This window comes from Chlorella variabilis (assembly GCF_000147415.1).
Source record: "Chlorella variabilis unplaced genomic scaffold CHLNCscaffold_28, whole genome shotgun sequence".
In the NCBI taxonomy this organism is placed as follows: Eukaryota; Viridiplantae; Chlorophyta; class Trebouxiophyceae; order Chlorellales; family Chlorellaceae; genus Chlorella; species Chlorella variabilis.
Genome location: NW_005435060.1, coordinates 192,412 through 218,548, shown reverse-complemented (window position 1 = coordinate 218,548; position 26,137 = coordinate 192,412). Strand labels below are relative to the sequence as shown.

General features: G+C 72.1%; 7 protein-coding genes across 7 annotated transcripts in view; 3 read left to right on the top strand and 4 right to left on the bottom strand.

Moving 5' to 3' along the window:
- Positions 1-778: 778 nt before the first annotated feature.
- Positions 779-5,444, bottom strand: CHLNCDRAFT_140028 (hypothetical protein; the record flags this gene model as incomplete). Its single annotated transcript, XM_005843598.1, has 9 exons — positions 779-2,756; positions 2,932-3,082; positions 3,280-3,672; positions 3,841-4,338; positions 4,515-4,656; positions 4,818-4,892; positions 5,009-5,047; positions 5,243-5,295; positions 5,426-5,444. The coding sequence occupies 9 exons, from the start codon at positions 5,442-5,444 to the stop codon at positions 779-781; spliced, it is 3,348 nt and encodes a 1,115-aa protein (XP_005843660.1).
- Positions 5,445-7,733: 2,289 nt separating this feature from the next.
- On the bottom strand, positions 7,734-8,905 carry CHLNCDRAFT_140027 (hypothetical protein; the record flags this gene model as incomplete). Its single annotated transcript, XM_005843597.1, has 3 exons — positions 7,734-7,857; positions 8,101-8,172; positions 8,526-8,905. The coding sequence occupies 3 exons, from the start codon at positions 8,903-8,905 to the stop codon at positions 7,734-7,736; spliced, it is 576 nt and encodes a 191-aa protein (XP_005843659.1).
- Positions 8,906-9,449: 544 nt separating this feature from the next.
- Positions 9,450-13,697, bottom strand: CHLNCDRAFT_140026 (hypothetical protein; the record flags this gene model as incomplete). Its single annotated transcript, XM_005843596.1, has 8 exons — positions 9,450-10,546; positions 10,842-11,005; positions 11,241-11,445; positions 11,707-12,105; positions 12,265-12,343; positions 12,513-12,646; positions 12,881-13,350; positions 13,609-13,697. The coding sequence occupies 8 exons, from the start codon at positions 13,695-13,697 to the stop codon at positions 9,450-9,452; spliced, it is 2,637 nt and encodes an 878-aa protein (XP_005843658.1).
- Positions 13,698-14,475: 778 nt separating this feature from the next.
- Positions 14,476-19,335, bottom strand: CHLNCDRAFT_140025 (hypothetical protein; the record flags this gene model as incomplete). Its single annotated transcript, XM_005843595.1, has 16 exons — positions 14,476-14,568; positions 14,798-14,865; positions 15,079-15,233; positions 15,428-15,489; positions 15,882-16,001; positions 16,257-16,404; positions 16,651-16,741; positions 16,941-17,004; positions 17,289-17,366; positions 17,526-17,593; positions 17,831-17,927; positions 18,136-18,268; positions 18,527-18,630; positions 18,841-18,975; positions 19,137-19,222; positions 19,323-19,335. The coding sequence occupies 16 exons, from the start codon at positions 19,333-19,335 to the stop codon at positions 14,476-14,478; spliced, it is 1,515 nt and encodes a 504-aa protein (XP_005843657.1).
- A 322-nt stretch (positions 19,336-19,657) lies between these two features.
- Positions 19,658-22,259, top strand: CHLNCDRAFT_49213 (hypothetical protein; the record flags this gene model as incomplete). The annotated part of the gene is made up of 7 exons (XM_005843657.1): positions 19,658-19,688; positions 19,795-19,934; positions 20,496-20,579; positions 21,149-21,244; positions 21,473-21,553; positions 21,753-21,950; positions 22,164-22,259. 7 exons carry the CDS (start codon positions 19,658-19,660, stop codon positions 22,257-22,259), a joined length of 726 nt encoding a protein of 241 aa, XP_005843719.1.
- Positions 22,260-22,973: 714 nt separating this feature from the next.
- CHLNCDRAFT_140023 (hypothetical protein) lies at positions 22,974-25,042 on the top strand (the record flags this gene model as incomplete). The annotated part of the gene is made up of 3 exons (XM_005843656.1): positions 22,974-23,030; positions 23,293-23,377; positions 23,544-25,042. 3 exons carry the CDS (start codon positions 22,974-22,976, stop codon positions 25,040-25,042), a joined length of 1,641 nt encoding a protein of 546 aa, XP_005843718.1.
- Positions 25,043-25,785: 743 nt separating this feature from the next.
- CHLNCDRAFT_140022 (hypothetical protein) overlaps positions 25,786-26,137 on the top strand; it is a gene marked incomplete at both ends in the record, with an annotated part of 3,893 nt that continues 3,541 nt past the window's right edge. The window contains one exon of the mRNA XM_005843655.1: positions 25,786-26,094. Within this exon, the coding sequence (XP_005843717.1) occupies positions 25,786-26,094 (309 nt within the window). The remainder of the gene's footprint in view (positions 26,095-26,137) is intronic.

Sequence of the window (26,137 nt, the reverse complement as noted above, 5' to 3'; positions counted from 1 at the left end):
GTGGCCCCTGTTGAGCCCCTGAAATCCTTTCCCGGGCACCCCCCCCCCCCCCTGCTTGGCACCCAGCATTGCCCACTCCCCTTGCCTGCCTGTGTTCAAACCGAGTGTGTTCATAAAAGGAACTTACAGTGAGAAGAGAAGAGCGCCATGTAATGTTTTCCCCGACAGGCTCTGGCCAGCGAGCAAACAATGGGCAGACTGGCAGCAGATAGCGGAAACAACAAGAATGGGGGCGCGGGTGACGTGGCAGGGCTCTCGACTCTGCCAAGATGGCGGCAGGAGGCGTGATGTGGGGAGGCTGGGGCGGTGCATTGATGGAGGGGTGGCGAGACAGACGGTTGAGGGGGGCAGCGGGCAAATGAGGGGGTGAGGGGGCGGTTGATGGGCGGCTGGGCCAGAGGGTTCAGAGGAAAGAGGGGGACAGAGGTCTGGGGGAAGCCGCGCGGAGCGCAGAAGCTAAGGGGGCAGGGCCTGCGGCAGAGCGCCCCAGGGGTGGGGGCTTGCAGTCGCAGGCAGGGCTGCCAAATCACATGGATCGCAGGGGTGCAGTGCTTGGGCCTGGGCGGTGCAATGGGGTCGCCGGTGGGAACAGGAGGAACAGGGGAAAAGAGGTCACAATCTAGCGAGGGTTCGTCGGAGGCTGGGGCCAAAACAAAAATGAGCAAAGAAAAGGAAGAAGCACGTCATCGGCTGCGGGCAGCATGCCGCTGCAAAAAAAAAAAAAAAAAAAGGATGTGGGTTCTGTGTTGAAAGGAGGGTGATTACGAGGAGTCATTGGTCATGCGTCGCGCGGCTTGGCAGCGTCGCTTTCTCCGCCAGCGGCCGCCGCCTGCCGCTCCTCCCGCTGCTCCTGCTTCTGCTTCGAGCTCGGGGTCGGGCTTGGCCGCGCGCCGGCCGCCGCCGCCGCCTGCTGCTGTGGCGGGGCGGAGCCGTGCTGCATGGCTGGCAGCTGGTAGGCAAGCGACAGCTCCGGCTCTCGTGGCAGCGACGGCGCCGGCACCTGCCGCACCTGCGGCTCGCCCTCGCCCCGCGCCCGCTCCCTGGCGGGGCTGTCGCCGGGCTGCCCTGCCGGGGCCGCCGCCGCTGCCGCCGCCGTCGCGGCGGCCTCCCGCGACGGCGGCGAGCGCGCCTCTGCCCGCGGGCCCGCCACGCGCTCCTCGGCCGCCGCCGGCGGCAGGGCAGGGTCTGCGAGCAGCTCTGAGGGCGGCTGCATGCGGGAGGCGGCCGCCAGGCGCCCCTCGCTGGCCTGCCGCTCCATGTCAGCCTCCTGCTGCTGCTGCAGCTGGCCGAAGCGCGCCTGCGCCTGCGCCATCGCCCGCTGCCGCCGCTGCGCGTTGCGCGCCGCCAGCCGCTGCTGCAGGCAGTGCACCGCGGTCATGCGAGCCAAAAAGGCGGTGGCGGCGTCGTCCTCGCCCGCAGGCTCGTCGCCGGCGGCGTCGCCAGGGCCTCCCGCCAGAGCCGCAGCCGCCGCAGCAGCAGCCTCGCCGGCCTCCCCTCCCACCAAGCCGTCGTGCTCAGAGGGGGTGGCCGGCGTCAGGCCGCTGCCGCTGCCGGGGCCGGCCTCCGCCTCCGCGTCTGCGGCGCCACCGAGACCGCCAGCGGCCAGCACGGCGGCGGGCTGCGCGGCGGCGGCGGGCTGCGCGGCGGCGGCGGCCGGCGCAGCGGCGGCCGCCTTGAGCAGCTTGCCCATCTGCGACTGCACCAGCTGGCGCCAGCTGGCGTCGGGCGCGGGGGCCTGGTGCAGCAGCGAGTGCAGCTGCGCCGCCGCGCGCTGCTTCTTCACTGCGGCGGCATAGGCGCGCAGCTCGCCCTCCTCGTCGCCCGCCTGCGGCGGCTGCGGCGGGCGCCAGGCCGTGGGGTGGTCGCCGACGACGGCGGCGGCGCCGCCGCTGGCCGCGCGCGTCACGGGCGAGCCGCTGGCCGCGCCGCCGCCGCTGCCGCCGCTGGCGGTCTCGGTGGCGGCGCTCATAGGCAGGCTGTCGGGGCGAGGGAAGGCGACAGCGGTGGATGGGCTTGACAGGCCGCCGCTGCCCCAGCCCTGGCCCTCCGCCGCGGCGGCGCCGCTCGCCAGCTGCGCCTGCTGCGGGCCCGGCGCCTGCTGCTGCGCCTGCTGCCCCTGCTGGGAGTGGTGGGAGTGGTGGGATTGAGCCGGCGCCTGCTGCTGCGAGAGCGCCTGCTGGGAGCGCGCCTGCTGCGCCTGCGCCGCCGCCGCGGCGTGCTGCGCGTGCTGCGCGTGCTGCGCCGCGCGCTGCGCCGCCCGCTCCGCCGCCTCCAGGCTCGCCCGCGTCTCCCCCACCTCCCGCCTGATCCCGGCAATCAGCTGCGACAGCACGGCGGCTTCGGGAGGGGTGAGGTCCCGCTTGGACGCCTGCTGCGCCTGCAGCGTCTCCAGCTGCCGCTGCTGCTCCCCCGCCAGGCGGCGCAGCGCGGCGAGGCGCCGCGCCTGCTGGTCGTCGCCGGCCGCCGCCGCCGCCGCGCGCCGAGCGCGCGCAGCCTCCTCTGCCAGCTGTGCCGAGCGCTGCTCGATGCTGGCGATCTCGCGCTTCAGGCCGCCGATCAGCTGCGACAGCGCCAGCCCCTGCTGCGCCAGCGCGGTCTGCTCCTGCGCTAGCGCTGCCACGTGCTGCTGCGGCTCCAGGGACCGAGGCGTGGCCAGGGCGTTGCTGATGGGGGAGTCGAGAGCCCACCAGGAGCTGCTGCTGCGCGGCAGGGCGGCCGCGGCGCCGAGGTCGGCGGCGGCGCCCCCGCCGCCCGCGCTGGGCGGCGGCAGCGGCGAGGGCAGCGGCAGCGACACCCCGGCCGCCGCCGCCGACAGCAGCAGCGATGCGTGGGAGGGGAGGAGCAGGCCCGACGCGGCGCGCTGCTGCTGGGGGGGGGGCCGCGCGCGGGCCCGCCGCCGCCTGCAGCTGCAAAGCCTCCATCTTGTCCGACGGCGGCGCGGCCCAGGCGGGCAGGCCCAGGCCAGCCGCGTCGTGCGCCGCGGCGGCGCCCCGGCTGGTGGGCGTGATGCCGGCGCCGGGGGTGGCCGCCATCGAGGCGTACGGCAGCAGCAGGCTGTCCAGAAAGGCGGACGAGAGGGAGCCTGCAGGCGGGGCGAGGCGCGCAGGCAGGCAGGCAGGCAAACGGCGGGGTGAGAGAGGGCACAGGCTGGCTGGCAGGCAGGCGCGAAGGCAGGCGGGCAGGCGGGCTGGCTGGCCCCAAATCCCTCCAGGGGCGGTGCTGCTGTACCGCCGAGGGGGCAGCGCATGGCACGGCCGCCTGCCGGCCCGCCGCGCGCACCCGTGAGCGGCCTGAGCGGCAGCAGCGCCTCCTGGCTGCTGGCGCTGGTGGTGGTGACGCCCGCGCTGCCGCCGCTGCCCGCGCCCGCCGCGGCCGGCGGCAGCGCCACCGGCGGCAGCAGCGGCTTGGGGCGGATCAGCTGGCCCTGCCCCCGCTCCTGCTGCTGCCGCTCCTGCTGGTGCTGGGAGCGGTCTGCAGTCAGCGGCGGCGGCGGCAGCGCCTCGTGCGGCGCCGCCCCCCCAGTGTACTGCCTCAGCAGCTGCTCCCGCATTTCCCCCAGGGCCGCCTCCTGCTGCCGCTCCCGGCGCAGCAGCGCCTGGCGGCCGTCTGCGGGGGCACAGTCTTGTGCCAGCGCCTGCCACAGAGAGTGGAAGCTGCCGCCAGCGGCGCCGTCTGCAGGGGGTGGGGGGGCAGGCAGGGGCAGGCACCGGTGGAGTCGGCTGGGCGGCAGCTTCACGGCAGCAGCAGCAGCAGCACATCACGACGGTAGCGGCGCTGGGCACACCCAATAGTTTATGACATGATAACAATGTTATAATGATAAACCAGATGCACGCCCACCTTGCAGGGCAGCCTCGCCGGCCTCCGTCTTGACTGGGCCTTGCAGCGGGGCCCCCACCCCGGGCGGCGCACCCAGCGGCCCCGCCGCCCCGCCGCCGCCGCCGCCCGTGGGCGCGGGGCCGCGCGCCGCGGCGGCCGCCAGCCCGGGGCCCGGCTGCGGCTGCCAGCTGGGCGGCGCGCCGGGGCGGTGCTGGAAGCGGGAGAAGCCGCCGTCCCAGCCGGGTCCCCCTGTGGTGATGGGCTCGGCCGCGTGGTACAGCTGCGCGCCGCCCGTCAGCCCCTGCGCCTGCGGCGGCACCCCCTGCGGCGGCAGCGCCCAGGGCGAGACGCCGGGCGCCTGCGCCTGCGCCGAAGCCGAAGCCGTCGCCGCCGCCGCCTGCTGCTGCTGCCAGGCGCCCCAGTCGGGCGCGGCAGCAGGCTGCGGCTGCGGCTGCGGGGCGGCGGCTGGCGGTGGCGCGGCGGACACCTTCCGGCGCTTCCCGGCCTGCCGGTTCGACCCTGCAGCAGCGCGCAGGAGGCGTTCACGTTCACGCCCCGGCACACGCGGCAGGCGGGCAGCGGCAGGCAGGCATGGGCCGAGGGGCCCTCACATGGCAGCCGCACAACAGCTTTCTTCTTTCAGCAGCGCAGCGTGCAGTCCCAGGGTAAGCCCGCGCCCCCACCCATGACCCCACCTGCCCGGCCGTTCGCCGCCGCCGCCTTCCCCTCCCATTCTGACTCTGTTTCCGCCTCGCTGCCGCCCTCCTCCTCCTCGCTGGTGGCGTCACTGCAGCTGTAGTCCTGGTGGTGGTGCCCCCCACCCCGCCGCTTGCCCTCCTGCACCGCGCCGGGCCAGGCAGGCGGCGCGCGGCGGGCGTCGGCGTCGGCACGGCCGCGTGGGCAGGCCAGGCGCGGCAGGGGCGGGCGGCAGGCTGCAGTGCATGCACGCCGTGATGCAGGCAGGTTTGAAAGTCAGGTGAAGGTGGGGGCTCGCTCACCCGCTGCTGCTTGAGCAGCTGGCGGTACGGCCACTTCTGCAGCCCGAAGCGGCGGCACAGCCGCTTGAAGATGGTCTGCGAGAGAGGTGGCGGCGGCGGGAGGCGAGGGGTGAGCTGCTGGCCCCCATCAAGACCACAAACCGCATGCCAGCCCTCTGCTGACTGCATGCAAAGGGCGGGCGGCCACTCACCAGGCCCACGCCCAACGACTCGGCAGCTTTCTGGCTCGGCTGCAGCGCAGGCGGGGGGACAGCACCCATCAGCGCCACTCAGCCCCTCACCTCCACCAGCCCGCAGCCGGCCCCAGCAGGCAGCCACTGGTTGGCTGCCGTGGCCCACAGCAACCGGGGGGCAGCACGTGCCGGTCTGTAGCGGCGGCCTGTATCAAAGCAGGCACGCCCCAAACAGCCGACCCCAGCACCCACCATTGTGAACCGGGCCTTAAGGTCCTCATACGTTATGTCTGCTGTGTACACGCCTGCAGGACAGGGCAGCAGGCGGTGCACGGCTGGTGAGGTTTCGGTCCCATGCCGGCAACGGGCGCGGGCGCTGGCATGGAGCGGGTGCCCCCCAGCGCCCCTGGAGCGGCGCCTCACTGGGACGCTCACTCGCGCTCCCATGCCGCATGTGGAGGGGACGGCGGCTGGAGCTCTGGGCAGCCAGAGCGGCCAGGAAATGGCCTGGTACTGGCGCGCTAAGCGGAATGGAGGTGGCGCCTCCCGCTTGCCTGCTTTGGTGCGCTTGCGACATCTGCCGGCGTCCGCATGGGACAAGCGCCCCGAGGGCGGGCTCACGCCACCCTCTTGAAGGTGGCTCCCGTCGAGGCCCTCCATTATGCCGGCTGCGCACGCCAGCGCCGTGGCAGGCCCGCAGTGGGCTGGCGGCGCCGTGAACCCAGCGTTTGGGGTGGGGCGGCGTCGGCGGCCCGCTTGGGAGGGCCGTGGGCGGGGCCTCGGTGGCCGCCACAGCAGCGCAGAAGATGCGTGGACCGGGTGGAAGCGTGGGTATCGGGTAAAATCGACAAAACCTAAGCCATGCAGGCCGCAAGCCCGCATGGGGCTCCTTGCTCATGAGAACCGGCCAGCTGGGAGCAGCCCATCCCGCTTGATGCCAAGTGCCCACTGGAAGCGACTGCTCGCGAGGGTCACACGGGCGGTGCAGGAGCCCCGCGGCACGCAGCTGCCGCGGCGCCTGGTGCTGCCCCAAGAGAGGCAGGCGGGTCAACACCCCCCCCCGGCTTGCGCGCGGGCGCTAGGAGCCTTGGGCTGCTCAGCCAGGGGCCCCCGCAGGCCCCCGCCCCTGCCTCCCAGCAGTAGGCCTTGCTTGCAGGAGGGTTTGGTGCACAGAGCCTGCGCCAAGCGCTCCCGCAAGCGGCCTGCAAGATGACCGCTGGCTTCCCGCCCCTGGGGTGAAACCAGAGGTAACCCCTCCAGAAACCCCTCCAGCTGAAACTCCATGCGGGCTTGCTGCCATGCTTGGGCCGTGCCACCTCGTGGCATGCTGCGGATGCAGGCTGCGGGCGGCCTGCAGGACCGCAGCTCGGCCCCACCAGGCCCTCCTCCAAACGCCGCTCCCAAAGGGAACCGTGCAAGAGGCGCCGGCGGCACCCACGCGGCATCGCCTGGCCAGGCAACACCCTCAGGCACTCAGGCACTGCGCACCGGCAGCCGCAAGAGCGAGGAGGGCAGGCAGCAACGGCTGCCCCTTGCGCCGCACGCAGCAGCCCCCTCGGGCCGCCTGCTGCTGCCAGCCAGCCCGCTGCCCTGGCTGCCCGCAGCACCTGTACCGTCCTTTGGTTTACAGAACCGGGATGCAGCAGCAAGGATACACGGCCCAGGGGGGGCAGGCAAGGGTGCGGTCGCTCTCAATGCGGATAGCAGTGCAGTGTTGGCGTGCCAAGGGGGGGCCGGGCGCCGGCGGGAAATAGCCGCGGGCGCGCCATGGCAAAGGGGGGCACACCGTGACGACGAGCCTACTTGCATACAGGGAGTGAGAGACAAAAAGGCGCGAGGTGGGAGGGACACAGGCCTCGAGGGGCCAGATCAGATGGATACACTGTGCGCCCCAGGGGGTCCCGCCACTGAGGGGGCGGGGCGCTGGGGCATGCAAGGCGCCGCGGCCGCGGGCGCAGCAGGCGCGGGCCCGGTCGGCGCGGAGCGAGGGTGGCGGCGGGGCGGCCCCAAAGGGGGGCGCCCCGCCCGCCCAGGAATCAGCGACAGATGCAAAGGCAGTGCGGTGCAAGGGGGGGGAGAGTATGCAAGTGGGTAGGTACGCGGCGGGCCCAAAGGTGGGCGCCCCGGACCGCGAGCGGCAGCAGGGAAAAAAGTGGGGAAGGCGAGGGCAAAAGAGGCAGGCAGGGCAGTTCTCTTCTCAGGTAGGGGGACAAGCATGGTGCGGCGGGAGCCGGGTGCAAGGTGGTGCCAGCGGGGCATGCGCGGCGCGGGCTGCGCAGGTAGGGGCGGTGCAAAGCGGGTTGGTTCTCGCATGTTTTTGGACTTGTTTGTTTGTGGGGAAACAGCAAAAGGGGGAGGAAACAGATGACAGGGCAGAAAGGTTATGCAGAGGGACAAGGCAGGGGGTACACAAGCACGCAGTCGCACAAGCCGCCGCGCACTGGGGGCGGGCGGCTTGCTGAGGAAGAAAAGGGACAAAGCCTGAAGGGGGGGTGCCTGGGCACAAGAGGGGTGACATGTGTTGGCTTGTTGGATGCATGGGGGCGGCAGGCCAGGGACAGCGGCCTTGCATGCTCCCGCCGGGCGCGCGTCTCAGGCGCCGGGCGGGGGCTGCACGCCAGCCGCGAGCCGCTGAGGTGGGCGCGGAGGCGGGTGACGGGCCCGTTGCGGGGGCCGTGCGCTGCTGCCTCTGTCGAGGCTTGGGGCCGTGGCAGCCGCAGGGGCGCGCGCCAGCAGGGGCGCCTCACGCCACCACGCGCGGCTGCTTGGGCGGGTGCCCAGCTGCCTTGGCCACCTCGCTGCCGCAGTGCTGCGCGCCGCGCTTGCGCTGGGTGGAAGGCACCGCGGAGCCAAGCTGGTTGGTGCGCCTGCAGGTGCGTGGGCGGGCAGGCGGCCGACGCCGGGTCGGGTCGGGCAGCCGTGCAAAATGCCGGCAACAATACCGCCAGCCAGGCGCCGGTGCTGCCCAGGGCTGCCCGGCAAATGCATGCACACGGCGGGCGGCCCGTCGCTGCTGTGGAGAGGGCCAGGCCTCTGTTGCAAGCTACGATGTGCTGCCCTGCAGCAGGCAGCAGCTGGCTGGCAGGCTCGATGAGGCTGCAAGCGCGCACCTGTAGCGCGTGCCGCAAGCGTTGCAGAGGATTGCCTTGTTGGGCGGGCCGCGGCGCCACTGGGGGCTCTCGCTGCAGCACTTGCGCAGCGGGGGGCAGGCAGGACGGGGCCAAGGGTGAGGGGTTGCGGCGGGGCGCGGAAGCGACAAGAAGACAGCAGCGGGCTGCGGTACGCCGCCGCGAGCAGGCGGCGGCGGGCGGTAGGGTTCGGCTGCTCAGCATCCCACTGCAGCGGCGGCTTCAATGGCCCCACAAATGCCTTCAAAAGCGTCAGAAGAGGCCGGGGCAGCTGGCACCGCGTTGCTGAGGCGATGCTCGCATAACCCCAGGCGCATGGGAGGCCCATGCCCCTCCCTGCCGCCCCACAGGCGCTGCAACCAGGCACATTTGGGATTCACACCCCCAGGCAGGCCAGGGGGGCTCACGTTGCGCCGCAGTGCGAGCACACCGGGCCTCCCGTCTTGTGAGTCTCCGCCAGCAGCGTCTGGAAGGAGGGCTCCTTGGCCTGCTGCTCCGCCGCTGCCAGATGCTGCTGATGGGAGGCGAGCTGGGCCCGGGGGGAAGGCGGGGAGGGGACTGCCGGCTTGCTACCGCTGGCCAGGCGCTCCAAGTCATTGTCCGAGGCGTAGCCCAGGGGCCTGCCCGTCTCTGTGTCCACCAGGGCCAGACGGTAGAGCACGCGGCTCTGCTTCAGGCTGGCCAGCCCCTCGAACAGAGACTGCGCGGCGGTCGACTTGGGGGCCTCCTCCAGGGGCGGCAGGTCGTTGAAGAAGTCCATCGAGTCGGTGCTGCCAAAGGGGGCCATCGCCAAGAGCGGCGGCAGAAGCCGCGGGCAAGAGACTTGGGAGTGACGCTGCAGCGGCTCCAACAAAGGCAGCAAGTAGGGCAGGGATGCAGTGGACACCGCAAAACAGGAAATGCGAAGGGAATGGGAGCCCGGAGATGCCTACATGCTGCCCCCGAGCGCAGCACACCGCGTACGCTGACTTGCCTTCGAAACATCGCCCTCTGAGTGCCTTCTGAGTCCCAATTGGATTGAAAATTGAATTTCCGCTCGGCAGGCCATGCCAGGGGAGGGCAGCACTCATGTGAGGGGCGCTGAAGTGTGGTCTCTCTCAGTGGGGTTCCCCTCAACCTCTGGGCGGTCTCCCCTGGCTGCACCTTCGTGCTGGAGCCGCTCTAGTTCACAAAAAAAATGCACATGCATTGCAATTCCAGCATGCAAGCATGCAGCAAGGCAGGGGCACGCGGTCAACACATCCTCCGCCATGCGCAGCCGCGGCGGCGGCTGCCAGCCCGCAGCGCCGCCAGGTGGCGCGTCCGCTGCATGCGGCTTCCGCGCCGCCTCCTCACTGCCCCTCGCCTGCCTGCGGCACAGGGAGGCCCTCTGCCGTACCGCTGCCGCCTGTACCGCTGCCACGCTCCACATCCACACCTTCCTGCCTCCCGCCGCCATCCCTGCTGCCAGCTGGAGGGCCGCCGTCCGCCTGCCTGCTGGGTTCCGCCACCGCGGCAGCCGGGCTGGCAGCCGGCTCATTGTAGACAAGGCTGCCAGTGGCAGGGGCCCCGTCGCCAGCAGCACCAGGCTCCGCTCCAGCTTCAGCCGCAGTCAACACCTCCACCTCCTCCTCCTCAGCAGCAGCAGCAACAGTAGCAGGGGCCTCCTCGCCAGCCTCGGCAGCAGCAGGCGCCTCCTCCGCGCCCGCAGCTGCCGTCATGCCCTTCCCACCGGCGGCAGCCGGCTCCTCGGCAGGCTGGCCTGCGGCAGGCTCGCCACGGCTGCCGCTGCCGGCGGGCTCGCCGGCGGGGCTGCCGGGGCTGCAGCCGCCTGCCCTTACGCGCTCCGCGCCGCCAGCTGCGGCGGCGGCCCCGCCCTCGGCGCCCGCTGTGCCGCCGGAGGTGGCTGTGCCGGTGTCGGGGCTGGCGGGCGCAGCCGACGCATCGGCGCTGCCGCTGCCGCTGCCCTCTGCTGCCTCCTCGGCACTGGCAGCCTCCGATGGCTCCTGGGCTTCGGCTGGCGCCGCCGCCGCCAGCATCGCCGACACCATCTGGCTCTCGCGCCCAGACGGCGCACGCAGCGCGGCCGCCAGCAGCTGCAGGCCGGCCATGCCCAGGCCGCCAGGCTGCTGCTGCTGCTGGTGGCGGCCGTCGGAAGCAGCCGGCGCCTGCAGCGCCGCCGCCAGCGCCCGAAGCTGGCCACACTCTGCGCAGTGGCCGGCATCCCAGTCCGCCAGCTGGCAGTCCCGCCCGCAGTACCGTACCGCACGGCAGCCAGAGCAGAAGCGCAGCGCGGCGGCGGCACCGGGGCCGCCGCCGCACCGCGCGCAGCACGGCCCCTCCTCCGCCTCTGCTAGTCCCTGGGCGCTGCAGGGGCGGCTGCCTGCTGTGGCGCCGCCGTTGCCGGCGAGGGCCTCCTGCCGATACTCCACCAGCAGCGGCTCCTCGCCTGCAGCCAGCAGGGGAGCTGCTCCAATCTCGCTTGGATAGTAACCAAGTTTCGCAGGCAGCAGGTCCCAGGCAGGCAGGCAGGCAGGCAGGCAGGCAGGCGGGCAGGCAGGCGGGCAGGCACGCAGGCAGGCAGGCAGGCAGGCAGGCAGGCAGGCGGGCAGGCAGGCAGGCGGGCAGGCAGGCAGGCGCGCAGGCAGGAAGGCGGGCAGGCATGCCCGGCCCAGCGCAGCAAGGCCCCTGTGTGCAGCAAGCCGACGCCCAGCGCTCCCAGCCACCCACACACACACGCGCACCCTTGAGGCCGGGCGGGAGGCCGCTGCCGCCGCGCAGCGCTGCCGCCGCCTCCTGCGCTGCCGCCGTCTCGGAGAAGAAGAGGTAGCCGAGGCGGGTGGAGGTGTAGAGGCCGCAGCCCTTGAAGCGGGCGCCGAAGCGGGCGCCAAAGGCCGCCAGCAGGGGCCTGCAGGCCAGGGGCCGCGGGGCGGGGCCCGGCTTGTTTGTGCAAGCGAGGCGAGGCAGGTAAGCAGGCAGGCAGGCGGGCAGGCAGGCGGGCGGGCGGGCAAGGCCAAAGCATCCAGCAGCAGTGCGAGGGGCGGCAGGGTTGGAAAGAAGCAGGCGTGGGGCGCGCAGGCTGCGCGTGCCGGGATGCCAGCTCAGCGCCAGCTCAGCGCCAGCCAGCGCAGGCGTCGCCGCACCTGGTGGCCTGCGCCCCCAGCCTCTTCACCCGCAGCGCGGCGCTGGGCTCTGTGGCGCTGTAGCCATTCTCCACGGGTGCAGGCGCCTGGGCTGCCTTGGCCTGCTGCCCTTTGCCGGGCGCTGCCTGTGCTGCTGGTGCCGCCGCTGGCAAAGGACCGGAGGCCTCCACACGGCGCTTGTACTCTACTTGCAACGGCTGGGAGGCTGCGCGGCAGACAGGGGGTGCCAGGAGGGGAGCGGGCGCGGGCATGGGTGGATGGGAGAGTGGCAGGGCCCGGCGCAGGCACGTGCACACACACAGGGGCACGCAGCTTTGGGTGTTGTGCATAACCTTGGGACCCATGCCCGGCGCCAGCAGCAGCAGCAGCATGCAGCAGCCGCGGCAGCAGCAGCAGCAGGGGGCAGGAGGAGGCGCAGGCACGAGCAGGGTGCGGAGCCGGCGGTACCGGCGGTACCGCCACGTACTGGAGAGTCCCGGGACCACCTGCCCGTCCACCTCGCGCGCCAGCCCCACAGCCGCCGCCACCTCCTCAAAGTGAAGGGTGAGGGCCGCCTTGCGAGCGTTGTACAGGTAAGCCTGCAGCCTGCCGTGCTGGCGCGCTATGTCGCACAGCGGCGCCGCGTCGCCCTTGTGACCCAGCCCCGACACCACCAGGTGCCTGGCGGCCTCCCGGCACCGCACATACTCTGCCTGCGCCTGCGCCGGCGGCGTGGCCGGCGCGCCCCCGTTGCCGCTGCCGCCACCGCCGCCGCCACCGCCGGTGCGGCTGCCTGCGGTGGCGAGGCGGCCCAGGTGCAGCTGTACCACCAGGGTACTGCTGCCTGGCTCAGCAGACACTGCCACCAGCCCCGGGCTGGCAAAGTCTGCAGGGCATGCACGGCGGGGTCTTTCGCTTGAGGGTGAGGCACAAGTGGGCTGCTCACACCGCTACGCTGCATGCAATGCAACCACCTGGAGAGATTGGTGCTGGCAAACAACAGGCTGGGGCCACACCGGGCAGGCAGTACAGCACCGTACCGCACCTCGCACTATGCTGCGCAGCCGGCCGGCGGCGGGGTAGCTCTGGTACTCGGCTTCCACGGTGGGGTCGGAGGAACGGTACTGCAGGAAGGCGGCAGGAAGGTGGCTGGACTGAAGCTCCCGGCTTCGCTGCACCGTGCAGCACGGGCGACGAGCACGCTGCGAGGCGCAGGCACGCAGCGGCAGCAGTGCGAGGCACACCAAGCACATCTGTGCCCCTGCCCAGCTTCTGCGCAGCTGCAGGCAGTACCTTGAGCAGCTCGTCCCCCGCCTTGGTCAGCAGCACGGGCAGCTGGCGGAAGGCGGCGCCAGACAGGTGGCGCAGGCCCCTCGCCAGAAGCGCCTGCAGCACCGCCCACTTGACCGCACTCCCCTGCTCCTGCTCTGCAGCGGGGGTGGCGGGAGGGGCAGGGCTGCACAGGGTGTGTGGCAGGGCCTGCTTGGCAGCGCGGGCAGGCACCTGCTGCAGTTGCGCAGGCGCCGGCACGAGCCCAGGAAGCAGGCTGGCAGGAGGCTGGGAGCAGGCGGCGAGCTGCACGCCACAGCAACCGCCTGCCAGGCTGCTGCAAGCCGGCAAGGAACGCCCCACCCTCGACCCGCCCCGCCCCCTCGGCTCACCAGGCACGGCGCGGAAGCAGCAGGACCGGAAGAAGTCGAGCGCCGCGGGCAGCTGCTCCAGCCCTGGCAGCTGCACGGCAGCTGCCGCCTCGGCCATGTTGACGCAGCGCACCTCCTGCTGCTGCTGCTGCACACGGCTGGCCTGCGGCGGCGGCCGCGGTGGCGGCGGCGAAGCCGCGCCCGTCCCCTTTGCCTTCTGCACCGCCGGCGCGGCGTGCAGCAGCGGCGTGGCTGCCGCGGAGGGCTGGCCGCCGCCGCCGCCGCCGCCGGCCTCCTGCTGCCAGCACTGGACGGTGAGCGCGCGGCCGCCGCTCAGGCGTGGCACCACCACCGCGTTGAGCCCCGTCAAGGCTGCTGCTGCCTGCCCCACTGACTCGAAATAGACCTCCGCCGCCTGCTGGCCGCCGGCCTCCGCCGCGGGCCCGCCGCTGGGCGCCGGCCCCATGCGCAGCGCCCGGATGGCGCCGAAGCTGCGGGCGGGCACAGGGCCGGGGCTGTGCATTTGGAGGGGGTGGTGCATGCTGGCTGGGCTGTGCAGGCTGGTTGCGGCTGTTACCTGCACGCCTGCCTGGTCTGCTGCACGTGAACGGTACCGGGAGCCGCACCAAGCGCCCAGAGCCGCACCAACAGGACGGGTTCCGACGCCACGAGCAGCAAGCAGGCACCCAGGCCACACAACCAACCAGGCGAGGCCAGCAGTCAGCAGGCACCCAGGCCGCGCAGCCCACCTGGATAAGACGGCGGAGACATCTGAGGCCCGGCACTGAGCCGTCAGGCCGCCCACCCAGACGGCGCTGGTGGGCTGGTCGCTAAACATGACTGGCGGCCCTGCTGCGGCAGGGGCCAGGGGAGGGTCCTTGCCAGGGAGGCGCGAGCGGAGCGGCATGCCGGGCGTCGGCGGCGGCGGCGGCGGCATGCTAGCGGCGGCGGCGGCCAGGGGCGCCTGGCCGCCTGGCGGATCGAACCCCGCGCCATCGGGCGGCTGGATGCAGCGCTGGCGATCCCGAGGACCTGCCCAGAGGCCTGCCTCCCTCCAAGCTTGATTGTCCCGGCAGGATGCTCACCCCAGCCTAGAAACCGATGGGCACTTGCCCCGCTCCAACCAACCACGGACGCCGAGACGAGCGGAGCAGCGCCATTTGGGGCAGAGGTCCGGCAGGCGGTGCCATGAGCCTGTTGGTGGCGGGCGGGCGCCAAGTCATCGGCGGCATGGCATGCCTTCTGCCCAATGCCGGCTGCATTCCACCCTGCGTCCAGCAATGTGCACACCGCTTGTCTTACAGACGGGAGAGAGTGCGACTGGCCGGGGCGAGCGGCCACCACTGCCAAAGGAGAGGTGTGGTTTTGTGGGGAGGGGGCGCGGAGCCGGGAAAACGTGGGAGAAAGGACCAACAGAGGCGAAGGGTAGGGACGGACGGAGGAAGACAATGCGGGGGAGGAAGAAATTTCAGCAGGGGTGAGGTGCATTCACGGGCGCGACACAGCCAGCCGCCTCCGAATGCCGCTGCAGCCTGGGCGGCGAGCTGCTCGGCGCCGCCACACCAGCAGCCTCAGCACCAGCAGTGAACTGTCCAACAAAAAACGGGTGCCTATGATCACTGGGGCTGGGCAAAGACGCGCAGGTTGTGGTCGGCAGCGCCCACCAGCAGGCTGCGGGCGTCGGCGCCAAACCGCAGCGCGTGCACGCCCTGCAGCGGCGGGGCGGCGGGCAGCAAGGCCAGGCCGGCACTCAAAATGGGGAGCCGAGCTGCGCAGCAGCAGCAAGCCTGGCTGCGCCGCGGCCTGCACGCCGAGCAGCCCGCCGCAAGGCCGCACGCCCCGCCACACGCCCGCGGCGCTCGATTCCCACACGCTCCCGCCTGCGCCCTCTGCACACCGCCAGCCCCAGCCCAGCACCCCAGCACCGCAGCACCCCACCTTCTTGGGCACATCCGCAAACTCCTTCACCACCCCCCAGTCCTGCTTCACGCCATAGATCCGCGCGTCTGCAGGCGGAGGGCAAGCAGCGAAGCGTGGAGGAAAGAACCAACGGGTGAAAGACGAGGCGGCCGGCGCGGCGGGTCCTGAGAGAGCGACCGCCGGCGCAGCAAGTAAGGGCCACGGGGGCTGCAGCGCTGCCTTGCTGGCTGGCCGGCAGAAGCCGGGCGCGGGCGGCGGCAGCAAGCGGCAGCGTGGGCAGCGGCAGCGGGGGCATGCACCCGCGCCTCCCACGCCCAGGTACAGGCCCGAGTGGTCAAAGGCGACGGCGGCGGTGGGGGTGCCCTCCTCGTACGGCGCCAGCGACTTGAAGTTGCGCAGCTTGCGCAGGTCCCAAAGCTTGACGCCGTCGGCGGCGCAGGTGGCCATGTAGTACCTGCGGTACATACGGTACGGGGCGGTACCGCGGGCCGGCCGCGCGTTGCGTTTTCGTACGTTTCTGCGTCTCCGCCGCCAGCGGCCTTGGTGCTCGCCGGTGCGGCCTGCCGGGGCGGGCTGCGGGCTGCATATGAGGCGCAGCGGCCGGCCCTAACCCTAAACCCTAAACCCTCCCACAGGGGGCCCCCTCACCCGTTCTCGGAGAAGCTGATGCCGTTGATGCGGCCCTCGTGCCCGTCAAACTTGGCCACATTCTGCGGGCGGGGGCGCGGCAGCGGCAGGGGGTGCCGCAGCCAGTCAAGTCGGGACGGACCCCAACCCACAGCTCCCCTCCACCCACTGCTCGCCTGCCCCACCCGGCTCCCTCCGGCCCTCTCCCGCTCCCTCTCCCTCGCCTCCCATGCCCGCCCTGCCCCCAGCTCTGCGGGGCCCATGCCCGCCCCATGCAAACCTTTCCCGCTGTTTGGCACCGCAGCTGGGCCCGCAGCATTCACTTGCTCCTTACGGGTGCAGCAGGCAGGCAAGCAGACAGCCCCACGCGCCGCCCCGCCCCTCGCCCCGTCCCCAGCTCCGCCCACGCCTGCCCCGCGCAGCACCCCACCCCACACTGCCCCACCCCGCCCCGCCCTGCCGAAGGCGCCCCCACCTTTTGGGTGCGCGTCTCCCAGATGCGCACAGCGGCGTTGGCGGTGCCGGTGCACAGGATGAGACCGTCTGGGTGGAGCGCCGCGCAGCTGTACCCCGCGCCCGCCGCCTCGTCCGCCACCTGCTGGGCACACGACGGGGGGGGGCAGGCGACAAGGCAGGCGGCAAGGCAGGCGTGGTGTGTGGTGTGTGCAGCAGTGTTGAGCGGTAGTAAGCAGCAAGTGGGGGGTGGGAAGCGCTGCTGCACCCCAGGACAGCGCCGCCGCCTCACGCCCTTCCTAAAACGGGAGCAGAAACGCCCTCGGCCAAGCGAGAACGCACGCGCGCACGCACACTGGCCCGCCGTTCCCCGCAACGACAACACCCCCACCCCCACCCGCCCCACAAAAAAAGCCGCACGTGCCTGCGTGACGCACTGCGCCGCCGCCACATCGTAGAAAGCCCACGAGCCGTCTCCGGCGGCGGTGAGCAGGAAGTCATTGGTGGGGTGCACGCACACAGACACCACCTCGCCCGCCTGGTCGCTGCACGCACGGCAGGTGTGTGGGTGGGGGGGGGAGGAGGAGGGCAAGGAGGAGAGTGAGGGCAGACACGCGCAGTGGCGGAGGCGGGGCGAGGCGCAGCGGTTTTGGAGCTGGGAGAGGCGCGCGGGGGCGCGGCACGGCGGCCGCGTGCACGCCGGGGTGTGCGGCGGGGTGGGGGCGGGTAGGCCGCGGGGGAGGGGGCGGGATGAGGAAGGGCAGGGCGCTCGCCTGAAGGTGTGTGCGCACTCGTAGCCCTCGCCCGCCGCCCGCCACAGCTTGGTGGTCTTGTCGGCTGAGGCCGAGGCCAGCACCTCCTGGCTGCCCACAAACTTGACGTCTGCGGGGCAGGGGGGCAGGCGGAGGCAGGCAGGTGGGGGTAGGCAGGTGGAGGCAGGTGGAGGCAGGTGGAGGCAGGCAGAGGGCTCGGCTGCTGCCGCGCCGCCGCCACCTCGCGACCCCCGCCCCGCCCTTGGCACGCCGACGCGCCTCCTCTGCGCTGTGCGTGCCAGCCAGGCAGCCAGCCCCCAGCGCCTCACCGTGCACTTTCTTGGAGTGCCCCGTCAGCGAGGCCAGGAAGCGCTCGGCCTTGCAGTCGTACACCTGCATGGGCCGGACCGAGCAGCAGCGCAACAGCAATCAGTCGGAGCAGCGCGGCAGCAATCAGTCAGAGCAGCTGCAACAGCGCAGTAAGAACAGCAGCGCGCAGCCAATGAGGCGCGGTCATTGGCAACTGCTCCCCACATCCCCCCCTCCTGCGCCTCGCCTCCTGGAGCATCCCCCATGCCTCCGGCGCCGCCATGCAGCAGCAGCAGCAGCAGCAGCAGCAGCAGCAGCAGGATGTAGGGGAGCACACCAGGCACGCCGCTCACAGCAGGCATGCACACCTGCACAGTAGCGTCGCCGCCTGCGGTAGCCACCACCTCCTCGCCAGCTGGGCTCAGGTCCAGAGCCAGGATGCCGCCCTGCAGGCAGAGCAGCAGCACGGCGCGGTCAGCGGGAGCAGCAGCAAGGCGCGGCTGGCGTGGAGTGGGCTGGCAGATGGCGCCGATGGCGGCAGCACGCGGGCCCCACCGCCAGCAGCAGCGCTGGCGAGGAGGTACACGCAGCGCACGGCGCCGCACCTTGCTGGTCTTGTGCAGCGGGTGCGAGCTCTGCAGCGCAAAGGCAGCCAGGTCATCTGGGGTGGCGACTGCAGGGGGAGGGGAGGGAGAGAGGAGGGAGGGAGGGAGGGAGGGCAAGGGGGAGGTGAGCAGGGAAACCCCTGGCGCCCGACCAGCTGCGCTGGCAAGCTGTGCTCAGCTGCAGCAGCCGGGGCGACAGGCGGCTCGCGCCGCGGCAGCTCGGAGCGAGCGAGCCAGCGCACGCAGCGCGACGGCGCTGTTCCTGGGGCGCCGGGCTGGACGCCGGGTGGCGCGGCGCGGCGCACCCGTGGCGCTGATTGCGCGCTTCTTGCGCCCCTTGGACAGCTCGTTGCTGCAGGCGGTCAGCTTCTCGGCGATGTCTGGAGTGATGCCTGCCTTGGCCTGCAGGCAAGACCCCCAGGCAGGCTGGCTGGATGCGCTGCGGCGGCGGCAAACGGGCGGGCAGGGGCCGCAGCAGCGCCGCCCACCAGCAGCACGCCTGCGCTGCTGTGGCTAGATATGAGGCTGGGTGTGTCCTTCGGTTGCCAGCAGGAGAGTTGGGGAGGCAGGCGAGGACCTGTCGCGGCTGCCGGGCAGCAGGCCGCCGCACCTTCTTGGCCGCGCCCTCCGCCGCCTCTTCGGCGCCGCGCTTGCCATTGGCGGCGCCCTCTGGCGCCGCACGCTGCGCCTCCTCTAGCTGCTGCCGGTACGCGTCCCGCTCCCGCATCAGTCGCGCAATGACCCTGCGGGCCCAGCCAGCCAGCCCAGACAGACAGACAGCCAACCATGGTGACGCGTATGCCTGGCGACGTGGCGCGACAGGAGGAGGCGCCGACCGTAGTGCCGCAGAATTGGCCGCAGCCTGCCCCTGCCCGCCGCCCTCGCCCGCGCCGCCGTCTGCCGGCACGCCTGGCCACAGCACCGCCCAGCCCAGCGCGGCCCGGCACGACATGCACGCGGAAGGGCCCGCCCCAGCGCAGACCCACACACAGCACCGGCACCTGCAGGCCGCGTCGTGCTGGTAGAGCGCATGGCTCAGCTCTTGCCGCACAGTGTTGAGGCTCTGCCGCAACTGGTGAACCTCCAGCATCGTGGAGTCCCACTCCTGCCGGCCAGACGGACAAGACAAGGCAGGCGAGCAGTGGCAGCGCGGATGGAGGGATGGCGGATGGGGTGGGGGCGCGGCGCCAGGGCGGCACGCAAAGGCCAAAGGTGCAGCACCCGGCTGCCCTTGAGCTCGCGCCCTGCTGGTTGCAGCCCGCAGTGTCCGCTGCGCGTCCGCTGCCTGGCCGGCCCCTGCCGGCCGGCGACTCACATTTTGGAAGAGGCTGAGCAGGCCTGGGATGCTAGTGGCGGGGGTGGGGCGCGGCTTCACCGCCTGGCTGCTGGTCAGCTCGAGAAGGTCATCCTCGCCCAGCGCCTCGCTGGTCACAGGGTCCCGCCCCGTCTCCTGCAGCGGTGCCCGGGTGATGCTGCAGTGACACAGCTGCGTGCCAGTGCCGGCGAGCCCTGGCGGCTGCGCCCCTGCCGCCGCCACCGCCGCCCTTGGTGGCTTGCTGCGGCGCCCCCGACCCCCAGATCGCGCAATTGTCTCTCCTTGCTGCTGCACACCTTGATAACCTTGAGAATCAGGCGCTTCTCGTACAGGTGGCCCGACTTCTTCGACACCACGGGCACCTCCGGCACGGTGCCGCTTACTGCGGCACGGCAATGGCACGGGGTGCGCCGATGGCGCCCTCAGATGGCTCCTTCAGCCCTGCCGCACAGCGATCAGGCAACCCTGAGGCTGCCACTCACTGGAGCACAGCATTGCGTGGCCCTGCTCGCCCCTGGCGCGATGCTGGTCCGGATGGCAGGCGCCCTGCCAAGGCAGAGAGCTGGGGAGGCCGCCTAGCTGGTGCCGCGCCGGTGATGGGAGCTGCTGGCTGCTCTCGACGCTGTTCTTCACTTGATTTGTCGCTGTCAGGCCATGCACATGCGTCCTAGGGGACCGGGACCCGTTTTGCGCGAAGAAGGAGGTCGTTTCTTTCTTCGCGCCCGGGGTAATTGCCAGCGGGGCTGCGCGCACATGGCCGCTGGGCAGGCCAGGACCGGTCCTTTGGTTTGCTAGGGGTAGGGCCACGTCGTTCAGAATGGCGCCTCCCGCAGCAGTCCCTGAGAGCGGTGAGCATGGCGCCGTGATTGGGGCTGCTGGCGCATGTGGGCCGCAGGGCGGTCTGTGCGGCCCGGCGTCGCCCCTGAATTGCAATACGCCGCCCCCCTGCTGCAGTCCTGAAGAAGCGGAAGCGGGACGAGGACTGGGCCACCAAGAAGGCCGCGGCGGCAGCAGAGGCCAAGCAGAAGTCCGTTGCGACTCGCAAGGAGATCTTCAAGCGGGCAGAGCAGTATGTCAAGGAATACCGCACGCAGGTAGGGATGCAGCGAGCTGGCATGCTGCCTGGGCGGCTCTGGGCGGCCTGGGCGCGCCCCTGGCGCAGCAGCAGGGCACGGTGCAGCGGCCAGGGGGGCAGGCAGGGCGCCACAGGCGCGGGGTGCTCGCGCGCCTGACGACGGCGAGGCGGCGGCACGAGCAGACAACCGGCAGCCTGGCAGCTTTAGAAGCAGCAGCAGTCAATGTACTGAGAGCTGGATGCAGCGGGGCGATGCGGCAGCAGGCAGGGTCAGGCAGCAGAGGGAGCCTTGGCTAGCCAGCAGCGCAGCAGGGTAGCAGCGGTGGGACGCGCACGTTCTGCGACGCACCTGGTCGCAAAATGGCAGCCCGCCCAGCGTGCCACGTGGCTGGGATCTGCGCCAGCCTGGGCACCAGCCTGCAGCACAGATCTGCAAGAGGCTGCAGCCGGCGGCTCCTCCCTGCCCACCAACCGCAGCACGCGGCACCGTGCCTGGCGCTGCCTGCGGCGGCAGCATCCCTCGCGCCTTTGCGCCTCACCCCTGCCGGCCCCTGCCGCGCGTCCCCCCTCTGCCCCACAGGAGCTGGACCTCATCCGCCTGAAGCGGGAGGCCAAGGCCAAGGGCGGCTTCTATGTGGAGCCGGAGGCCAAGCTGGTGTTTGTGGTGAGTCGTCGTCGGCGGCGGCGGCGAGGTGGCGGCGCGTATGTGCTGCGCATGCTGTGTGCAGCCGCCTCGCCATCCTGCGTGCAGCCGTTGCTGCGCGTGCTGCGTGCGCTGCTCGCATGTGGGACTCTGGCAGCTGGCGGCTGCGCACGCGGCGTGCCGCGCGGCATATTAATAGAAACGACGGCGTGGGGGCAGCTGGACGGCAGGCGGCGTATGGGCCGAGCAGGCATGCGGCAGTAGAGCGCGTGTTGTGGGCCAGGCAGCAAGCGGGAGACACAAAGGAGCGGCAGAGCTGGGCGGAATGTGGCTGGCAAGCGACGGCGGCAGCTGCAGCAAGCAACGGCGACAGCAACAATACGCGGCTGGTGCCTGCGCGCAGCTGGCACAGGCAGCAGGCGCCGCATGCTCAGCCTGCTGCTGCGGGTCGCTGCGGATCGCAGCGGCTCGCAGCGGCTGCGCCTCTCCTCCGCACGCCGCCGTGGCTGCTGCCTTGCCGCCCCGCCCCACGCCATGCCGCTGATCCCTGCCGCTGCCGCCGCCGCTCTCGCCGTACCGCTGTACCGCAGATCCGCATCCGCGGTATCAACGATGTGGCCCCCAAGACCAAGAAGATCCTGCAGCTGCTGCGCCTGCGCCGAATCAACACCGGCGTCTTCCTCAAGGTGTGGCGGCAGCACGCCGGGCTGGCTGGGCCGCAGCAGGGGGTGGCTGGGCAGGTGCTGGGCCGGCTGGCCGGCTGGCTGGCTGCGGGCCGTGACCCCAACGACCGCACACACCTGCCCACCGCTGTTGGTCAGCGCATGAAGTCGCAAACACACAACTTTCGCAAACACACGAGCCAAGCAACCCCGCCCCTCGCATGCATCTTCCTTCCCTTCCTGCCCCCGCAGGTGAACAAGGCCACCATGAGCATGCTGCAGCGCGTGGAGCCGTACGTGGCCTACGGCTACCCCAACCTGAAGACCGTCAAGGTGCGGCGGCGGCTCCTGCCGGGCACGGCGCGCCCTCCCGGCCCGGGCCCGCAGCTCGGCTCTGGGTGTCTTTGGGCGCGGCTGCTGCGCTCGCCTGCCTCTCCCTTGCCTCTCCCTTGCCCTTCAAACCCCTGCCCTCACCGTGCCTGCCTGCTGCCTCCCTCCCTTGTCTCCCCTTCCCCCCCTCTGCCTCCCCCAGGAGCTCATCTACAAGCGCGGCTTTGGCAAGGTCAACAAGTCCCGCATCCCGCTGACCGACAACGGCGTGGTGGAGGGGGCGCTGGGCGGCCACGGCATCATCTGCGTGGAGGACCTGGTGCACGAGATCTTCACCGCGGGGCCCGCCTTCAAGCAGGCCAACAACTTCCTCTGGCCCTTCAAGCTCTCCTCCCCCAAGGTGGGTGCTGTGCAGAGGCAGGTGGAAGTATGCATGTGGACTTTGAAGATGGGTGGAAAGAATTGACGGGGCAGCGGCACACGTGTGGACATGGGGCGGCTGCGCGGGCCTTGGCTGCTGTGCCGCCGACCGGGTGCCAAGGGCCGCCGCCGCCGCGCGCTGCCCCGGCCTGACCCCCGCCCTCTCCCCCGCCTGCGCCTCTGTGCGCTGCAGGGCGGCCTGGACAAGAAGCGCCTGCACTACATTGAGGGCGGGCAGGCGGGCAACCGGCAGGAGTACATCAACAACCTGGTGCGCGCCATGAACTGATGAGCTGGCACGCTGAGCCGGCGCGCTGAGCTGGCGTTCGACGCATGCCCTTCGCGCGTCCGGCGGCTGCTCTTCCTATGGTGGCGCGGCGTGGGACGCCCCGCCCCGGCGCCGCACGCGTGCTTGGATGTAAGAGCCCCGGTAGAACTTAGTGAGCTGGGGAGGCGCGGGGTCGTGCTCAGAGCGCTCTGCACGCTGGCTGCAGCGACCACAGCACGGGCAGCCAGGGAGCTGCTGCAGCCCGCAGCCTGCTGGTGCCAGGGCTCAGCCGCTGGGAGACGGCTACCTAGCTGCGGGCGGGGGGGAGGGCCGCGCTGGGACGCATGCGCCGGTTGCGGAGCGGGGGCGGGTAGCTGCGCGGGGCCTGTTTGCCCCTCCGTAGTGCAACGGGGCTGTCGGCGCCCGCCTTGGAGTGCCCAGCATCCAGCCATATGCACGCGGTGCTGTTCCAGGGGACAGGTGGAGGGAGGGATTCAAGGGACTGAGCCTGCTGGCACAATTTCCCTAGGCTTGCACAGATTTCAGTGGTCACGCTGCGCGTGCTGCCGCAACCAGCCTCGACAAGGGGGAACACCCCAACCTCCTGCGCCCCAAGCTGCCGAGTGAGCCGCACACAGCTTGCCTGCGCACCCAGAAAGTGCCGGCGACGTTCAAACTGCGCCCAGGCACGCCACTGTTTCGGCTCCTCACCTCGGGGCGGCCCAGCGGGCCGCGATGGAGGCAGCCGGGGCGGCGCTGCAGCGAATCAAGAAGAAGACGGCGCTGCCGCGGGTGCGGGCAGCCGTTGAGAGAGCATGACACGCTGCCGCGTTTGCCGGTTGCCCACCCGGTCAGCCGCCCTGCCTCCTGGCGGCGGCCGCGGCGCCAGCAACCCATGCACCGGTCACTGAAGCGTTTGCAGATGGGGCGGCCGGCTGGGCGGGGCCGCCGGGCGAGGGCGGCGGCGATGACTCGAGCGGCGGGACGCCGCACTCGTTTGCTGGCAGCAGCATCGCGCTTTCAACCTTGCGTCCTGCCTGCCCGCCTCGTGCAGATATGCATACACTGCGGCGCCACCTCCACCTGCTTCTGGCGCCGCGCAGGCAAGGGCATCAACGGATACATCTGTAACGCCTGTGGTGAGTTGCGTCAGGACTTGCAGGAGGTTTGGGCCGCTGCTTTGCTCGTGAGAAAGGCTCCACTCCCTCGCCCACTGCATTGCTTGGAGACTGCATTGCTCGGAGACTGCATCGCTTGGAGACAAGACTCCCCTCCTGACGCTGCCCGCCGCCTCCCCACCTCCAGGCTGCAAGCGGCGGCGCGACCAGATGAAGCAGGGAGAAGGCGGCGGGCCCGCCGCCGCCGCGAGCGCCCCCGCCGCCGCCGCGCCGCGCATGATGCCGCCCTTCCCCATGATGGTGCCAGCCGCCCTGCTGCAGCAGATGCAGGCGCAGCAGGCACAGCAGGCGCAGCAGGCACAGCAGGCGCAGCAGCAGCAGCACGCGGTGCACCCGCCGCCGCAGCCGCAGCCGCAGGCGCAGCAGGCGGCGGGCCCTCCCATGGCAGGCGGCATGATGATGGTGCCCATGCATGTACCCATGCTGGTGCCCATGCAAGCAGCCGGGGCGGCGGCGGCGGCTGCGGCGGCGGGCGGCCCTCGCCCCGCCGGCGGCGCTTTCTTCATGGTGCAGCTTCCCCCAGGGGTGCAGCGGGAGGAGCAGCTCAAGCTGATACAGCAACACCTCCAGCAGCAGAAGCAGCAGCAGCAGCAGCAGCAGCAGCAGGAGGCGCCCGCGCCGCCAGCCCCGCCCGCACCCCAGCAGCAGCCGGCAAAGCAGGAGGAGGCGGCGGCGGCGGCTGCGGCGCCGGCCGTGCCGGCGCCAAGCGTGCCCGCCCCGCAGCCCCAGCCCCAGCCCCAGCCCCAGCCGGCCCGCGAGCAGGCGGCGCAGCTGGCGCAGCAGCGGCAGCAGCAGCAGGCCTGGCTGCAGCAGCACATGCAGGCGGCGCACCAGCTGCGCCAGCAGGCTGCGGCGGCGGCGCAGCGCGCGGCCGGGGCTGCGCAGGCGGCGGCGGCGGCTCAGGCGGTCAAGCTTGAGGCAGAGTGCCAGCCTGGCCCCAGCCTGCACCAGCAGCCGGCAGGCCAGGCGAGGGAGGGCCAGCAGCCTCCGCCAGCGGCAGCTGCCATCAAGCGTGAAAGCCCCGAGCCGCCAGGCACAGCAGCCTGCCAGCAGCAGCCCGCTCGGCCCGCGGGCCCGCCCGCCGCGCAGCCGCCGCCGCCCGGGCCGCAGCAGGCGGCAGCGGCAGCGGCAGCGGCGGCGGTGGGATCCAAGCGGCGGCGGGAGGGCAGCCCGCAGGAGGCGGGCGGCCTGCCTGCAGCCGCCCCAGCCGCGGCCGTCGCACAGGAGCAGCAGCCCGTCAACGCGGCGCCGCAGCGCGCAAAGCGGCTGCCGCCCGCCGCCGCCAAGAGGCCTGCCGGCGGCGGCGCCGGCGGCAGGGGCAGGGGCAGGGGCGGCGCCACCCGGCACGCCTCGGCGCAAGAGCCTGAGCTCGACCTCAGCATAGCCGCGCCGCTGCTGGCGCTGGCGGCGGCCCTCGACCCGGGCTTCATGCCCTTTGCCGCCGCCGCCGCCGCCGCGGGCGACGACGCTGCGGCTGCGGCTGCCGCGCCCGTGCCGCCGCCGCCGTCGGCAGCGCCGCCTGTGGGCCAGCCGCGCCGCTCCGTCACCGCAGAACTAGAGGTGCTTCTGGCGGCAGATTCTTCTGTGTGGAGCATCGCCCGGGCGCTGCAGGCGGGCACCGCCTAGGCTGCCCCTCGGCGGCGGGCAGCGGGAGCGGCCAGCAGCAAGGCAGCTTGAGAGAGCCGCGGCACAGGAGCGTGTGCGCGAGAGACCGGTAGTGTAGCTCAGGACCAGACCATTCGCCTTGCATTGCTTTGCACTAGCCTCCTGTAGATTTAGTGTGCACTGCATGCATCCCTGCTTGACAATGTGTAAATGCCTTGATGCGATTGGCAACAGCAAGGGGTGGTTGGGGGGTGCAGAAAGTGGCGGGATGCCGACGGGCACAGCAGGAGCGGGCGCAGCAGGATGCCTTCAAGTGCGGTGGGCCCCCAGCCCGCGCATTGCGTTGTGTGGTGTCTCCTGGGCATCCACAAGCAAGTCCGCACCCCTCGAAGCGTCGGCGCCGCCAGTCCACGAGCCCAGCTTCAGCACCGCCGCTGCCCGACGCCGCGGCTGTTGAGCTTCGTATTTCATTCGGCTCAGGTGAGATGACCCAAGTTCGAATGGGGCCGCGCTGCAACGCATGCGCCCCCTCCATGCACGCGCCGCCACAAGTGGCAGGCGAGGCGGCGGCCTGCGAGGCGCGGCCTTGCTGCACCAGGGCATCCCGCCGGGATGCCTGCAGGGCCGCCAGCCCCGGCAGCGCCGTCGCTGGCCGCCGCCGGCGGCTGGCGGCGGCGCCGGCGGCGGTTCAGCCACCGGCGGTTCAGCCACTAGGCCCTGCGCCTCACCCCCGCCGCGCCGCTCCTGGTGCAGGCGCCCCACAGATGACCGCGCCCAACGGGGCTTCGGCGGGCAAGCCGCCGCGCCCCGCGCCCGGCGGCATCAAGCTGCTCGTGCGCAAAGCGGCGGCGCCAGTGGAGGAGGCGGTGAAAAAGCTGTCTCTGGACGAGGGCGTGGCGGCCAAGAAGGCGGCAGGGGCAGCCCCCGTCATCAAGGGTCCCAGCGAGCTGTACGCAGAGCTTCTGGAGGCGGGCGGGGGCGACCCCGCCGCCGCCGCGGCGCGCATCAAGGAGCTGCTCGCGGCCGGCAGCCGCGACGCGGCGGCGCTCGGCGGCATGGGCCTGCGCGAGGGCGTGGCCGCGCTGCACGCCCACGGCCTGCTGGCGGCCCTGGAGC